The 17,034-nt window shown below is 41.6% G+C and overlaps 1 protein-coding gene across 1 annotated transcript in view; it reads right to left on the minus strand.

Annotated features, from left to right (window-relative positions):
- Positions 1 to 1,845: 1,845 nt before the first annotated feature.
- Col1a2 (collagen type I alpha 2 chain) overlaps positions 1,846 to 17,034 on the minus strand; it is a 35,352-nt gene continuing 20,163 nt past the window's right edge. The window contains exons 31-52 of the mRNA XM_057769794.1: positions 16,167 to 16,265; positions 14,954 to 15,061; positions 14,267 to 14,320; positions 12,780 to 12,833; positions 11,981 to 12,034; positions 11,834 to 11,887; positions 11,645 to 11,752; positions 10,969 to 11,022; positions 9,954 to 10,007; positions 8,850 to 9,011; positions 8,119 to 8,226; positions 7,355 to 7,462; positions 6,945 to 6,998; positions 6,751 to 6,858; positions 6,580 to 6,633; positions 6,126 to 6,233; positions 5,591 to 5,644; positions 5,359 to 5,466; positions 4,779 to 5,037; positions 4,015 to 4,199; positions 3,089 to 3,331; positions 1,846 to 2,339 (exon numbers count right to left, since the gene is read on the minus strand). Of these exons, the coding sequence (XP_057625777.1) occupies positions 2,193 to 2,339; positions 3,089 to 3,331; positions 4,015 to 4,199; positions 4,779 to 5,037; positions 5,359 to 5,466; positions 5,591 to 5,644; positions 6,126 to 6,233; positions 6,580 to 6,633; positions 6,751 to 6,858; positions 6,945 to 6,998; positions 7,355 to 7,462; positions 8,119 to 8,226; positions 8,850 to 9,011; positions 9,954 to 10,007; positions 10,969 to 11,022; positions 11,645 to 11,752; positions 11,834 to 11,887; positions 11,981 to 12,034; positions 12,780 to 12,833; positions 14,267 to 14,320; positions 14,954 to 15,061; positions 16,167 to 16,265 (2,337 nt within the window). The 3' untranslated portion in view covers positions 1,846 to 2,192. The remainder of the gene's footprint in view (positions 2,340 to 3,088; positions 3,332 to 4,014; positions 4,200 to 4,778; positions 5,038 to 5,358; positions 5,467 to 5,590; positions 5,645 to 6,125; positions 6,234 to 6,579; positions 6,634 to 6,750; positions 6,859 to 6,944; positions 6,999 to 7,354; positions 7,463 to 8,118; positions 8,227 to 8,849; positions 9,012 to 9,953; positions 10,008 to 10,968; positions 11,023 to 11,644; positions 11,753 to 11,833; positions 11,888 to 11,980; positions 12,035 to 12,779; positions 12,834 to 14,266; positions 14,321 to 14,953; positions 15,062 to 16,166; positions 16,266 to 17,034) is intronic.

Consider the following 17,034-nt stretch of genomic DNA (forward strand, 5'->3'; position numbering starts at 1 on the left):
CATTTTCTCATCATTATCTATTGCATGTGTTACCTTGTTGTTTCCTCCTTTTGTGTTGTGATACAGTGGTGATGGTGTGAGTACTTAGCCATTGCTCATAATGAGCTTAGAAGCTGTTGGCAGAGGATACCCAGATGTGATAATTCTAACAGGGTTTTGGGCCATAGTTCTTAGTCATGAGATGCTGGTCTTCTTCCTTAGATCACAAGCAGAAGCCATAATTACATTCACTACGGAGACTTTCTAACAATTTGACCTCACGCCCTTGCTCTGATATTTCAGTTATTAATCTGAGAGTCCTGGCATTTGGGTGACAGGGGCTTTAGTTTTCTTTGTCTTGTGTGATTGGGTGTGTCGATTCGTTCTCATCAGACATAGAATGCTAGCAATATCAAGGGTGTGCAGAGACTTTAGGGAACGGTTTCCCACTCAGCAGAGAATGAGACGTGACTCCTTAGAAGACCTGGACTTGGTGGATGAGGAATGAACACCCTGAGGAAATATCCCAGCATTCAGATGCTGGTGGGGAAAGCCTCAATGATGTTACCATTTGCTTAGTAGACCTTGCTACCTTTGTAGAGTTAATGTTAACTTTTTCCTCATGTTCAGTCTTTTGCTTTTAAACTAATTGAATATTGAGATGACTTCTACCTGGAGGCAAATATTACAATAACAATTACGTTCAGCAACAGGGAATAAGTTCTAAATGAATCTTAGCATTTTACTTGACACATTACTATGTTTAAGTGTGTTAAAGATGTCATTGAAAGGTGCAGGGGAGGAAAGTGAACTTGATTTGGCAGGTAGGTGTTCATGGTACTATTATCCACAACTGTCTATGTTGATTGACAGCACACACATCATCTCTTAATAGGCATTGTACTCAGTTGCATCATATTTAAGTGTGTGGCATTTTTACTGAATATTTGAAACTAGTTTAATAATATTAATTGTGCATAGACCAATTTTCAGCCATGGTTACAAAATGCTTGATGGATCATAAACTAAAAGTTTCTATGGACCTTTGCCTATAGAAAACAGAGGTCAACAGTATCATGCTGCTTATAGGCCATAAATCCCAATAAGGACAAATGCATTACCTCACAGGAAAGAATTCTTCCCCGTGTTATCAGTCTGGAAGCAGAAACACAGGCTCGGAGGCTGAAGGTTATGAGCTCCAAGGAATGCAGCAAAAACTGGAGCTCAGGTCTCCCGAGTCCTTCCTTGTTCTCTGCTCTACCTTTTTTGGTAGTAATTTCTTCCTCATGAGCACCCTTGATATAATGACTGGAAGAAATCTATATTCACATTGCAAAGAGTATCAAAGCAAGGAATTTTACTCAATATTATTTTCTTTTGGAAAACCAAACATGCTTTATTTCATTTTTCACAATTTATTTAAACATCTCACATATACAAAATAGGTACAATTTAATTTTTTTGCTTGTCCAAGAAACAAGACTTCTTTGGAACTATGAAAAAGAATGAAAATGAGGTTAGCAGAAAACAAACGCTGAATCTAAAGAAGAGAAAAATGTGGGGCAAATGATCTGCATCCCTTTAGTTGGGGATAAGATGGGATAAGGGACTGCTAAATTAAATTTTAAAAATTCACACAATACACCTCAATATGGAGGAGTATTTCTTCTGTAATTCTTCTAGCACCGTTGACATTCTTCAAGTATCTGAAAAATTAGCACCTTTGTATCGCAAGCAAAGCAAAACGAGTACCTCAGTTCATGCCTGTCGGGGTCAGTTCTCAGAAAGGGCCTACACTCTTACTTTTGAGGTAGTTTAACCCTTTGGAGGTTCGGGCTTTAAATTTCCCTCTGTGGAAAACAGTCAGAAGCCACAAGTGGTGCGAATGTTCATGGTTTTTTTTTTATTTTATTTTCCAATTTTTATTTTGGATTTCTTACAAAGGTTGACAATTTCCACAACAGGTGTCAGATTTAAAAACAAACAAACAACAAAAAAAACCACATTGCAAATATTTTGGGGAAGGACAAAGGAGGGGTCTTGATCGGATCATATTGCACACTGCTCTGACCACTCCTTCTCTCTGCCCACAGCTGAAGATGTAGGTGCACAGGAGACATGGAAGGATTCAGCTTTCAGTTAGAAAAGGGGAGAAATGGCTAAGAAAAAGTTTGTCAGGGTTTTTTTGGTTGTTTAATTTAGGTTGAGTTCACTTATTTGAAGCAGACTGGGCCAACGTCCACACTGAATTCTTGGTCAGCACCACCAATGTCCAAAGGTGCGATGTCCAGGAACGGCAGCCGAGATGGTTTATTTGTTTTGTATTCAATGATTGTCTTGCCCCATTCATTTGTCTTTTTCTGTTTAAAAAAAAAAATGGGAAAGAAAGAGAATGTATAAGGTGGCATTACCTCAGCATTTGACTTATAGCCAAGCATCAGAGTTTAGGAGAGCTACTGTTTGGCTGGCCCACATTTTCCCGAAGGTATGTGTCCCTGGTTAAGAAGTTCATTGCTGGCATCATTACAGTGTCAAGGGTGTCTTTCAGGGGAGGGTACTCACTTAGAATAAGTTTCAATGTATTTGGACATACATCTCAGTAACATTTTTACAATATCATTTTCAAGGTATATGTATGGTATGTATGTGTGTCTCTGTGTGTCTGTGTATGGGAAGAGAGAGTTGGGTAGGTATATAGTAATTTTACATTTAAAATTCTATTCTACTTACAGCATATTGTATAAAATAAGCTACACACCCTTTTCCATATAAAGGAGGTGATCTACACAAACTTGAATGTAGGCCATAGTCTAAGGTGTAGCTGAGGTCTTTCAAATGTCAAAAAGTTTTCAATTCTGATATAAGCTAATCTCTAACAACCCAAAATATTGAAGGGAAAGCAATGACTGTGTAGGCATGAGAGTCAGCTCAGTATATCAGAGTTTCTTGGAGGCAGTATCTAATAAGAATTTCTGTATTTATCAGAGAATTGTCAGATGAATTTGAATGTGTTTATAAAAGAAAGGCCAATAGGTCTCTCATTCCTCTGCTCACTTATAGTCAAACCTAGACTCCCTCATCCCATTCCCTACATTTCCCCATTACTTACAGAGCAGCCATCAACAAGGACAGTGTAGGTGAACCTGCTGTTGCCCTCAGCAACAAGTTCAACATCATTGGAGCCCTGCAGTACCACAGCCTTGTTCAAGCGACCAGTTTCCTCATCCAAGTATGCAATGCTGTTCTTGCAGTGGTAGGTGATGTTCTGAGACGCACGGTTGGCTAGCAGGCGCATGAAGGCGAGTTGAGTTGCCATTTCCTTGGAGGTTACTCCTTCCATGTTGTATTCAAACTACAGAGAAGAAGGTGAGAACTCCAGTTGAGTGGAAGACTCATTAAAACTCAACTAAAAACAGTGTGGTGTAAGGAGAAATAATGAAGTCATCCCTGTGGCTGAGGAAAAGGGAGATTTTTAAGAACACTCAATGCACTTGTTAAAATCTGAGCTGCCTTGAGGGTCATAGGATCTACCCGCTGAGGGTGAGGTCATCGGAAAGGGCACCTGACTCAGGTTGTTATGTGTGTCTGTGAATGTTCCTTCACTGGAGTTAGCGACTGTGAGATGCAGCCAGGCTCATTCTGTTTCTAAAATGTACTGAGTTCTAGTGTCATTCAGTAACATTGGTGGAAAAGTTTGATTAAAAATTCAGGAAAGCTGCCCATGTTCTGAAATACACATATGTAGCTGGGGGGGGGGGGCAGGCTAGCTGCTGGCCAGTGCACCTTTACGTGAAATGGCCTTAGCCGTTTCTCCAATGATTACCCATTAAGTCAAATTTGAATAATAATGTTGAATTAGGTGGATGTGTCCAATCTTTTAATGTGCAATCTAAAATAGAATTGGGACTTGTTAAAAGAGCAGTTTCTTTTAATAAACCCATGTGGGTAAAGGATTAATGTACAAGTAATTAAAAAACAAACGACCCTAAGAAAATCATATTTAGTAGAAGAAGGAGTATTTGGAAAATTTTGTACCTGGCTGCCTCCATTGATAGTTTCTCCTAACCAGATGTGCTTGTTGCCCTGGGCACTGCTGTATGAGCTCTTGGCTGGGATGTTTACAGGTTGGGCCTTGATGCAGGTTTCACCAGTAGAGAAATCACAGAACACTTTGATGGCGTCCATGGTGCATCCTTGATTAGGGTCAATCCAGTAGTAATCTTTTCAAAGAGAAAACACAACTAGTAAACTCCTCACTACAAAATGGAAAATTGAATAATAATTTGTTACTCATACTGATCCCCACGAGAACATTTTAATGGTATTGTTCCATCACCTACTCCACATTTAATGGAAAGAGGGTAGCTATGTTTAAGACTCCCCTTTTCTTCATAAAACATCCAATTAGGATGTTTTCACCACCAGCTGAGGCAGGAGGATCAAAGCTTAAAGGCCTATTGGGACTTGAGTGAATTCAAGGCCAGCCTAGACAACTTGATGAGATCTTTTCTCAAAACAAAATGTAAAACGTGTCTCGGGGATGTTGTTCTGTGTTGGACACTTGCCTAGCATGTCTAAGACTTCTATTTAATCCCTGGGACTACAAGGAAATAAACGCAAACTCAACAAACTTCAGAGTAGGTGTATGATGGGAGAAGAAAATGGTGTTTCATTAACTAGGTCTGAGTCTTGATAGTGTCCATGTTTTGGGGCTCACTTTTATCCTTACATCAATGAAAATTGACTTTGGGAAACTCAGCTGTGTGTGGTATCTGTGTGGTTTGAAGATTTTGACTCACCGCTATTCCACTCTGGGTGGCTGAGTCTTAGGTCCCGGCACGTGCGGGCCGGGTTCTTTCGAGAGCCCTCTGGAGTGAGAAGGGTCTCAATCTGGTTATTGAGAGATTTCAGAGTTGCATCGACTTCATAGTCCTTGGGTCTGAGTGAAGGCTGGGAGCGAGGCTGGTCAGCCCTGTAGAAATCTCCTTCAAAACCAAAGTCATAGCCACCTCCACTAACACCAGGAGGGCCAGGAGGACCAGGGGGACCAGGAGGACCCTGTGAAAGTCAGAGTGGAAGAAGGGGTTTTTAACGGTGATGGGAGGAGAGGTAACCAGGACAAAAAAATTTAAGATGTGCTTTGTATAAAAACATGTTCTAATAACGAGAAATAGAAACAAGCTTATGTAAACAAACAACTTGATCTCTGACACAGAGATAGGCTGAAAAAGCCCATCACATACAGACAGTAAAAAGCTTCTCAAGGAGCGACTGGAGTAGAACTACTCCTTTGGGCGACTAAAATATCCTCAGGATCTTCTGAAGAAAGCGGCCCTTTGGTCAGGGATGCCCTAACCTATCTCTCCAAGTAATACTTACAGCGGGACCTTGGCTACCCTGAGAGCCACGAACACCAGCAGGCCCGACTGGTCCAGGATGTCCAGATCGCCCATCTTTGCCAACAGGGCCTGAAGGGCCAGCAGGACCCTAAAGAAGAAGGGTACCAAGAGCTGGTCAATGAGGGAAACCCTGCAGGTGACAAGAGCTCAGGGCTCATTGCCTGGACAACTCTTTAGTTCAAGAGATGGACCTTTCACTTTGATTCACTTACCCTGGGACCAGCGGGACCCACAGGGCCAGGAGCACCTTGGTCACCATGTAGGCCCTTTAAAGAGAGAATGGAGAAAAATCATACTTTCAGAACACATGTCAGGAGATAGCTTTTTTTTCCAACTTGATTGGAAGACTTCAATTTCAATGGACTCTGGATTGAGAATATTGGAGATGTAAAGTGGAGCTCTTTTCTCCCATTATATCTATTATGTTCAATTATTTTTCTCCACAAGCTATTTCAACAGTGCGGTATTAGTCATCCCTCTAATTATATTTATTTTAAGTGGGGTTGAAGGACACAGTTGCCAGGAGATTTTAATATACGTATGCTTCTTTCTCTTTTAACCCTTACTACCTTGTGTTGGGACATGAAATACTATCCTCTCTGAGAGAGAAGGAGTTAGCTAAAGAATTGGAATGGCTATGGGAGGCAAGGTGTTTTAAGATAGTAGCAATGGGCGTCTGATCAGGGGTCTTCTGAGATGAAGGTCATTCAGGTCAGAACTCATGCAGGAAGGTCAAATCTTGCTTACAGCGAGACCAGGAAGACCCTGTAATCCGTTGTGCCCCTTGAAGCCAGGAAGACCTCTGGGTCCTTTGTCACCAGGTTCTCCCTTGTCACCTCGAATGCCTTGAGGACCCTATAAAGAAAGAGAAAGAGATGGGTTTCTACCCCTTTAGAACAATAACAGTTTTCTTCAAAAGGTATTTAATTCATTTAAAAAGGAAATTTAAGGCATACAAAGATCTAAATGGACTGCTGTCTTCTCTGGTCATCTCCTTTAGCTGAGCAGCACATAAAGTCCTGATGACTTACTAATATAAACAAGCAGAATCGTTTTAAAAAAGTAAAATCATGCGAATAAAATAATTTCTCTGCATGGAGTAAAATACTGAAGTCTAGCCTGTATACCATCTGTTGTCTAAGTAGATTGTTTGGAATTATTCATCTTAATTCTTAAATGCTAATTATCACCATGTACATACACTAGGACCTCTTGGACCAACAGCACCAGCAGGACCAACAGAACCAGCAGGACCCTGTGAATTAGAAAAGAAAAACAGAACTCATCAATTAGGTCCAAATCCTTCTCTTGATGACCCTCAAGTATGCAGTCATAGAGAAGTCCATGAGGCTAACAGCATTAATATACTTACAGGTTCACCACGGTTTCCATGTTTTCCAGCAGGACCCACAGAACCATGAGGACCAGGTGCTCCGGCAGCACCAGTAGGACCGACGTTGCCAGGGTAACCACGCTCTCCCTACCAAGGCAACAGTGAAACTTAGCATTAATCTACCAGTATTTTAATCACTCTTAAATCAGAGAAAGATAAAAAAGTATACTGACCTTGTGTCCAGGTTGACCATCACGACCTGGGGCACCATCGCTGCCAGGGTTACCCTATGAGAATACAATGCACATTAAGACTCCCAGCAAGGTTTTGTGGTCTATTAGCCCCACTGTCTCTGTTACTCCACTTTTATTATTCCCAGTGTTCAGACAGTCAAAAGAAAAAAAAAAAAACGAGCAGAAACCTCCCAATTTAATTTTTTGAAAAATATTCTAAATATTTGGGTCCCCAATTGAAACTATGCTAGTTAAAGGCCATTTCCAAAATGAAGTAATACCTATAGTTTTACTCAAAGAAAAATCTATATGGGGAAGTAGATTATCTAGTTAGGAAACCTCATCTCAGCTAGAAGTTAAGCCCCAAAAAATTCTGTTTGGTTTTATTTGCAAACAAGTGTTGCACTCACATCGCGACCAGCTTCACCAGGGGCACCATTAACTCCAGGGCTACCCACAGCACCAGGGGGACCACGGGCCCCAGGAGGACCTGCGATGCCCAGAGGACCAGGTTCACCCTAGAGCAGCAGAGAAGATAAAATTACATCACTATCATAAAAGAGAATGCAAATCTCACCCTCCCAAAACAAGGCCCAGGGAACTGAAGTTGAGAGAGAAGAAAAACTGGATGTCGATGGTCCACAGCATGTAGGAAACACGGTTGGCACCATGCTTGCACTGTCTCTACCCCTATGGGCCAATTGTGTGGATGTGGCTGTGTGCATGGTGTGTGTGTGGGAGGTCTGATGGCTCCACCATCCCAAATAAAATTAATTCATGGAGTTGATTGTTTCTGGATAAAAGATAGTTCCCAGCTGCTGTCATAAATGGAATGATTCGTGGACTTTCCGAGTCTTATTCTTCTTGCCGGATAAACTATGCCAGCATTTCACATTGCAGAGAAGTAAATGCAATTAGAGCTTGTATCATTCTTAAGTATGTAGAAAGAACAAAGATCATTCTGCATAATGCAAAGCTGCGTCTTTATAGTGTGTGTCGAAGTAAGGTGGTATTAAAGCTTCCGAGATAAGTGACATGGGATCTGTATAAAGAAAGCGCCATGAATAAAAACCTTAAGTGGAGTTATTCAGTGATCAATCTGTCACGTTTGAAGTGGCAGCTTTTAAAATCTTTTATTGTGTTAATGAGAACCAGAATGGTGTCAAACACTCACCAGAGCACCGGCAACACCTGGCAGACCACGTTCACCTCTAGAGCCGGGGAGACCAAGAATACCGGGAGGACCGAGAAAACCCTGAGGACCTGGGGTGCCAGGGGGTCCCTAGATGAGAGAAAAAGAACTGTTGATTATTACTGATAAGACTCTATCTCATAATGTAGATTAGCTTGAGGATTCTGAAAATGAGGGATCCTGGGTTTAGGAATAAGCCAGTGACTTCTAATCGGTGCAATACATCCTTGGATATCCTTTCTCTAAAGATCACCATAAGTTTACATTTTGGTGTGTATATATGTAGTTGACAGTAGCAGCCATTCACAGAGGGGGCCTAAATTTTATAGAATATGCAGGAAGCACATTCTGACCTTGACTCCTAAGGTTTGACGTGGATGTTTAGAACAGCTGCTTAAGAGGTCTAATTAATAGACAGAAGGATGGCCACAGCCATAGGATTCTGTTCGAAATTTTAGGTCCCCTGAGAGCAGAAAGGGCTGCTGCAGTGAAGCGGCATTCCTGCATCCTCTGTCAATCTTATTGTGTGCTTTCAACGCACCTGTTAACACCATGACACCATATTGTGTGCTGGACAGATTTCCTGGCTCAGGCCAGCTCAACTTGAGCACCTGCATTACTCACTAGTAGACATATCCCGCTTGAGCATTGGTAAAGAGACTTTATTTTAACTCAACATAAGTGTTAAGAAAAAGGAATTTGAAATCACTTACTGCAGTACCAGGTTCTCCAGAGGGACCCTTTTCACCAGCGAATCCAGGGGGGCCGGATGCACCTGTTTCTCCAGTTCTACCAACTGGACCTTGGTCACCACGAGGACCACGGATCCCTTCTTTCCCAGCAGCACCAGGGGGACCAGGAGGACCAGTAATACCCTGTGATTAAATATACAAGGTCATTTACTTTCTATTTGCTCCAGAGCTGGAGAAGAGACGCACAGCTCCTGGATGTTAGGACTCAAACAATGTCACGCAGAAAAATGATATCCCAGTCATTTTTGTAAATTTTAAGATTCTCATAGGTAGAAACTGTTCCTGCCTACAGGCAAAGCCAACTGATAAGGCAGAGTCAGCAGGGAATTTCAGCGATGAAGGCAATGCATGTCATGTCACTGGTACCCTGGTTAGTGGAATCACAACCAAGAAGAGATTTAAGTCTTAGCAGCAAATGAAGGGACTTTGGATTTCTGCAGACTCTGCCCAGTTCTTCTTAAGCAAAGACAACCCTGGCATTCTGTTCATAACTGAGGAACTGAATATGCTCTTGACTAGGTTTAATTAAATGCCTACAAGGAATGAAAGATTTTTTTTCTGTTATGAATCTCTAAAAGATTCCAAGAAAACATTTTTTGCTATTTCTTTTTTCCTGAAACCTTAACTAGAATACTTAAACCTTGATAATTAATTAAATTCTCTTGAGTCCTGACAGGAGGGACTGAATTAGAATTAAATTAGGGGCCAAACCACCTTTAAATTCAGAAACAATTATAGCTTAAGAATGGAGGCAGGATGTTAGCTATGAAAGGGTAATTAGATATAGAAATATCAGATATGTGACCAAAGTTCCTGTTTTTTCTTTTCCTTTTCAAACGAAATTGTACAGGTATTTGCATGAATAGCAGCTACTAAAATTGATACTTTAAAATATAATCTGTAATGATTTTGCCTTAATCACTCATCAAGGATAATTTTAAATCAGGAAGCACTAGCAAAGATCAAAACTTTGTTTTGATAACTTTGTTTCTAATTTCCTAGTAGAGGCCTCCAGGTCTTATGGTAAGCGTAAATGCAGATATATGTTTGGAGTGATATACTTACACTTGGTCCAGGGGGACCAGTCCGTCCAGCAGCACCAGGGAAGCCAGTCATGCCCTATGAATCAAGCACATTACAACTCCACAGTCAAACCAACTCCAAGAATTAGGATAAGAGAGCCATTATCTCTTTGGAAAATCATCCTGGGACTAGAGATCGGGCCACAGAAGAGAGAGCACTCATCACTTAACTGGGGTCCTGAAGGCTCTCCTCTACACATTTATCAGTATGCTACTGGTTGTAATACCCATACTTTACATTAAGGTCGATGGTAGTTTTTGAAATGCTAACAGGTTGTCTGATGGTGATAGGGGAGAACATAATGTATTTTCATTATGATATGTGAATATTTATTGACCAATTGCCTGGGTGAAGGGGAAAAGACAAGAGAAAAAGCAGTGTTTATTAACAGAAGTATAAAAATAAGCCAGAGCACTGACTAAATGGGGAAAAAAAAGAGGGATTCATTCCTAGGGACCTCCTGGTCTCTAAAATGTGATGGTAATCCAGGATGGGAAGGAGACTTGGTCAGACAGAAGAAGTGAGGCATTAGCCAAAGGAAAAAGGGTACGAAAGAAATGCTTAGCTGTTTCCCAATTAAACTACCTGGGTTTCTGCTTACTCCCTTGACTGAGGCAGTAGCAACATCTGAGGCCGTAGTTGCATCAGGGGCTGAGCTAATAGCCATGTAGCTGACTGGAGTCTCGCTGCTGTCTAACTTCATGATTCTTCTGACTAGAATGAATATGACTCTTGGGCATCCCCTCATTACAGTCCAAGATATTTTCTTTTTGAGACAGGGTTTCTCTGTGTAGCTTTGGTGCCTATCCTGGAACTAGCTCTTGTAGACCAGGCTTGCCTTGAACTCACAGAAATCTACCTGCCTCTGCCTCCTGCATCCTGAGATCAAATGCACCACAACAGCCCAGCTTCAAATTTCCCAGGATCTTAAAACTTTCCAACTGTCACTAGTCCATAGTTAAGGGAGAAAAATGGTGAGTGAATTGTAAATACTCACAGGGGGTCCTCCATCACCACGACCTCCAACGGGGCCAGGGGGGCCATTTGGACCCTAAATTCAAGCAAAAAGGAGGTATGAAATCACAAAAAGGAGGTACGAAATCACAAAACAAGTGAATCTTACAAATGTTGCTCCTGTTTTCCAACAGATCATTTTTATCTTTTCCTCTATCCTTGAGGAAACTTTAGAACCGAAACACAGTTATCTATGTCACATGAAATAAAGGTTCTTTTCTCAGTATTAATAACCTTATAGATTACTAAGAATGAAAATAAGACATTTATAAAACTTTCAAGTGGTGTTTAAATGTGAATTCTTTTTTTTTTTTTTTTTTTTTTTTTTTTGGTTTTTCGAGACAGGGTTTCTCTGTGGTTTTGGAGCCCGTCCTGGAACTAGCTCTTGTAGACCTGGCTGGTCTCGAACTCACAGAGATCCGCCTGCCTCTGCCTCCCAAGTGCTGGGATTAAAGGCGTGCGCCACCACCGCCCGGCTAAATGTGAATTCTTAAAAAATGTCTTTTATCTGGAATGCCTAGTAGGCCCCTTAGTAGGCCCCTTAGTAGGGTTAAAAATGTCTTTTATCTGGAATGCTTAGTGGACAGTCGGCCCCTAATGGCCATGCAATGAACTGTAAAAATGCTAGAGTATGTTGGATAGCAGTGAATTCAACTTACAGATGGCCCAGCAGCTCCAACAGGCCCAGCAGGCCCAACGACACCATTTTCACCCTTAGGGCCTTTGGTTCCCTTCTCTCCTTTAGCACCAGGTTGGCCAGCAGCACCCTGTTGGAAGACCAGCAGTGAGCACTGGCATTCGGACTCACTGTGAATTTGTCAGATTAATCTGCCCTAGGTGACACTCACAGCAGGTCCAGCAAATCCATTGGGGCCAGCAGGACCGACCTCACCACGTTCTCCCTAGGAGGAAGGTAAAGTTGTTATATGTGCAGTTTCATGAATGTCTGTAAATCGTGAACTCTGAGTATCCAGAAAGCTCTGATTTCTACTTACAGGGCTACCTCGAGGACCAGCTGGGCCAGAAGGACCAGCAGCACCAGCTTCACCCTGTAATGCACAAAGGCCAGAGATGAGTTGCTTAATGTGCCTCTCATAGATGGTGGGAGGAGGAGAGAGGCCAGCAGACAGAGGGCCATTTTAGCGTTTGCAGTTACCTTGGAAGAGACTAATGCACATTTCAGAGAATAAAATGAGGTGAATTCTTCCTCTGTTTAAGGCTGGCTTCATTTTAAACAGCGGAGTGGTAATGGTTGCTCACTTGCAGAAACACTATAAATCAGTCCCCATAATACCAGGAGGAGGACATTTTAATTTTTAGATGGACACAGGACTGATCTATTTGCTGCAATCTTTGCAATACAATAAATAAGTTCTATTTTAAATGGACTGTTCAATGGGAAATGGGCACACTATGTATTTTATTGATTTTCTTTCCTTTTTACAATTGAAGGCTTTGAGAAGGCTTAGTGCATTAGGATATTGTTAATGGGCAACAGGGAAAGTCTTTAAAACAAATGATAGGGATAAAGGTATAGATCAGACAGCCACACAGCTGGAGGCCCGGAAAGTGAGCACAGCAGCAGCATTTGTTTCTTGCTACTTTCATCTTACACACCAACTAGGTTTTTTTTTTTTTTTTTTTTTTTTTAATGGTTTTTAGACCCAGGCACAAAAAATGAATAGCTGGGGCTCTCTGGGTCTAGGGCAATCAGGGAATTTTAAATAGTTCTATCAGCTCAGAGAACTACAATTCAGTGAAAATGTGTACAACTAAGTTCAGACGCATGCTTACCCGGTCACCTGTGGCTCCAGCAGGACCAGGGGCACCTACAGCACCAGGAGCACCCTAGAACCCAAAAAGAATCAGGCTTACTGAAAACAATACCCACCATCCAGACTGAACTCTGTCCTGCTCCTCAAGAAGTGTCAAAAACCTGCATTGCAAGCTGGGCGATGGTGGCGCACGCCTTTAATCCCAGCACTCGGGAGGCAGAGGCAGGTGGATCTATGTGAGTTCGAGACCAGCCTGGTCTACAGAGCTAGTTCCAGGACAGGCTCCAAAGCCACAGAGAAACCCTGTCTCGAAAAAACCAAAAAAAAAAAAAAAAAAAAAAAAAAAAAAAAAAAAAAAAAAAAAAAAAAAAAAAACCTGCATTGCTTGTGGTAGGACATCAAGAAAACTCCTGAGACCCAGCAAGGTGATTCCGCTGGTAAAGGTGTTTGCAGTCAAGCCTGATGGCCCGTGTTTGATCCATGAGACCCACATGAAGGAAGGACACAAGCAACACTAATAACTTGTCCTCTGACCTCCACATTTAGCCATTAGACAGGCGCATAGTCTCTCAATGGGTGCATGCGCACATACAAACATACATAAGCAGAAAAAGGGAGGAGGAGGTGGAGGAGAGGGAGGAGGAGGAGGAAGAGAGAGAAAGAGAGAGAGACAGAGAGAGAAGAGAGAGAGAGAGAGAGGTTGATTTATAATAATAATGAAAAAATTAAGTCCTGCATCCATGTTGGTGCCGCTTATCAAGGTCCGGAAGACAGCTGAGGAAGCCCTACAGGACCACTGAGGAAAGAACTGATAAAGGTCAGAGAAATGTGAAAGGTTTGAGCAGGAGCAGGATGTGGGAGTTCTGAACTCTCCCTCACTGGAAAGATCCCTGGAGGGAAGCAAATAAGTAGCCTTGTTTGGAACTGTGAGGACTGCAGGACTCTAGGCAAGGAATACCAGAGATGGTTCCAGTGGCTTGTCACCTTGAGGGAAGAGGTGACAGAGCGTCTAAACAGGAAGCCTCACAGTTCTGGCTGCTCTGGAAAGATAACTATCCTTCCTCAGCGTCATCTGTGACATTTAGGGTAGTCACAGCTGCCGTTAGATCCAATCTTCGGGCAGACAAATGGAGAGTAGGGCATCACTGGGGACTGTGGCTTTTTAAAATGTAAGAGAATTGTTGCTTTTCTAAAAGCCCCTTTATCACTTAAAACAAGCAATCAATGTCCTTCTGATCCTACAGCTCAGTGTGCAGTTTAGAGTTGACATATTGGATACGAAAGATGGTAGGAAAAGTCAACATGTGATTTTTAAAATGTGTCGTGTTTAAATTTTCTTTTGGAGCATATACGATGATCTTATTAGTGATCTAAGAAGTAGTGAATTCCAGTTTTACTAAAATTGAATGTTTTTGTAGTTCTACTTTGGAAATTTGCTGAATTCAAACTGAGTAAAATATAAAAACAGAATTTAAGCACAAACATTAAAAACAAAATCCTACTTACACGAGCACCATCTCTGCCAGGGTTTCCAATTTCACCTCTGAGACCAGTTTCACCCTGAAATACAAGGCAAGAGCAATGTTGTGCTTTCTGTCTAAGTTTTTGGGTGGAAATGAACTGTAAGTGTTTTCACCGGAGGTTTTTGCCTGCCATAATTTAAGAATTTTAGTGGTTTACATTTCCTACCACTCTACAGGACACTGAATGAGGAAAGCTGTATGAAATTCATTTTTAAGCCCCCTTTCAGACTATTATTGAAGATTACAAAATAAATATCCCTCTGATTCCTAATGAAGCAAGTTTCAAATGGATGAGGACAGAATAAGAAGGCAGCATGGCAAAGGGCTGTGGTGCCCGGTCACTCACACGATGTAATGAATGCCATAGCACGGTTGACAGCTGTTCAATAGAGCTTCCTCCATTCATTAGGGCAGGATGAAGCGTTATTGTTAGTGGCATTAAAATGAGCCTCATGTATTACTCAACACCATCTGCTTGCATGAAATTCCATGGTAGGAAGAAATTTTGCCAGATTAGTGGGTTTAGACATGAGTAGGGGCGAGGTGGCACAGGGGAATGCACATAGATGTCAAAATGTTACCAGAACACCTGCTAAGGATGGTAAACAACTGGGCATCCTCGCCTGGAGTGCATGTACATTCTGTGTCAGGGTCCAACCCCAAGTGGTACCTTTTCTCCTTTTCCTCCTGGTATGCCAGCAGCACCCCTCTCGCCCGGAAGACCACCAGGACCAGAGGCACCAGCAGTGCCCGGAGCACCGACTGCACCAGCTTCACCCTGGAATCAAAACCATGTCAAATCAATTATTCCAGTAGCTAAAGAAGAGAGCCAAGACTCAAACTCTTGAAGAATTCCAATTTAAACATTGAATAGATAGCATTCTCGGCTATGCGCAGTCACAAAGGAGTGCCATTGAAGGGAGGAAGGATGGAACAGGGGTCGCTATTAATGACGTGATGACGAAAGAGAAGAGGGTGAGAGGCTGGCTGCCACTCTTCCACAGCCCACATCTCGTCCTCTTAAGGAAGACAGGCATGGAAAAGAAGAAAACAGGACAATGGGAAAGAGAGATTAAAACAAATTTGTCCACAACATTTTCAATGATAAGTCTCTTGGCCCCGGTGAGTGACATGGAACGAGACCACATTGACCGGGAGATGGTTGTCTCCTTAAGAGTAGCTCTAGGGCTTCCATTTTTATATTAAGCTTCACAGTTCTGTACACGGCAAACCTGTTGGTCAGCTACTGAGATGAGTGGATCCCTTTGACAGCACCGCAGAATGTCACCATATTCCTTTCTTCTTGTCCCTTTTATGTTGTTTTCATTTTCCCCTCAAATACCCTTCCCCATAATGAAATAGCTTTTTGAAACTATTCTTTACATATTTTCCCCTTGAAGGTAGGAATTGTCTGACATACAAGTTGCCTGCTTTTCAGAGATGTGTGATCTTATCTTTTTAAAACTTAAACTGAAAATCTACTTTGGAGCACAAACTTGTAGACTTGTGCCTTTGGGATAAAAATTTCAGTCATTATAAATCCTATTATTAAAATTTAAACTACTTTTTAGCAATTTTCCTATATGGGGTTGCATGTTGATTAAGCAGAAACTTTTTTCTAGAAATGTAAAGGATGGTTTTAGATTTAAACAAAAGCATAAAGAGTGTAATCAGACAATGGCAAAAGCATACTAATTCGTTGTTGGCTTCTAGAAAAAGATTTTCCTCCCTCTCCAAGTTGACCGGAATCATATTGTTAGTAGGTAGAAATCACTACACGACTGGAACTAAATAAATATTTGCAAAAACAACCACTCTTCCATTGGTCCTCCTTATTCTGGAACACATGGCCCACTGCATTGCCTTGTAGACTGTAGTTTTACCTTGTTTCCATCGGGACCTGGGGCTCCAGAGGGACCACGGCTTCCAACAGGACCAGATGGGCCAGCAGCTCCACTCTCACCTGGGGGACCGCGTTCTCCCTGTAAGAGAGCAGTTCGAAGCCACTCCCAGGCACCTTCTGACACATTCTTATTTGCTTAGAGTTTTAGATTGACTTATACCACATTTTAGCAAATTAATATATCTTTCCACTTTTCATTTTTCTCCTCATATAATGAAGGGAAGGCTTGAGATAATCCTTAAGACATAAACTTTTAGTGTTCTGGGACTCAATTCCACAATTTGTTGCTTTGAAAATATTATAGTCGACATTTGGAATCCATTTACTTTTAAGGGAATGGTCTTTTCTATGCAGCATCCACAGGCAAAATCAGATGCCAGCCATGCTTAGTAATCAAAAGGAAAGATTATGGAGTTGAATGGCTATGCCATGAACAGGTAAGATCACATTTTCATATCACTGCCCCTGTAGTAATGAAGTAACAGAGGAGTCGACATATTCTGCTACATATATGTATATAGGTGTTCATTTGTGTTTATTTAGCTGCATGCCTCTGACTTTGCATCTAGCACCACAGCGTAACGTTTCATGGCCCTGAGTCTTTGCTCCATGTTCCACATTGCGATATATTGGAGGGCCTTGCTCTAACTCTGCTCAATGCCACTGTTTTTTTTTTTTTTCTTTTTCTTTTAATTAACTTCTGGCTTCCTAGTTATGGTGTAAATAGCTTCATAACAGGATACTTTGATTTAAAAAAAATCCCTCTAATCTTTCTAGCTGTACTAATATACATAGGCAAATAAATAGTTTTTCCTTCATAAAACTGGAATTATGAATTTAGCTTTAGA

The sequence above is a fragment of the Chionomys nivalis genome, chromosome 1 (assembly GCF_950005125.1).
Source record: "Chionomys nivalis chromosome 1, mChiNiv1.1, whole genome shotgun sequence".
Lineage (NCBI taxonomy): Eukaryota > Metazoa > Chordata > Mammalia > Rodentia > Cricetidae > Chionomys > Chionomys nivalis.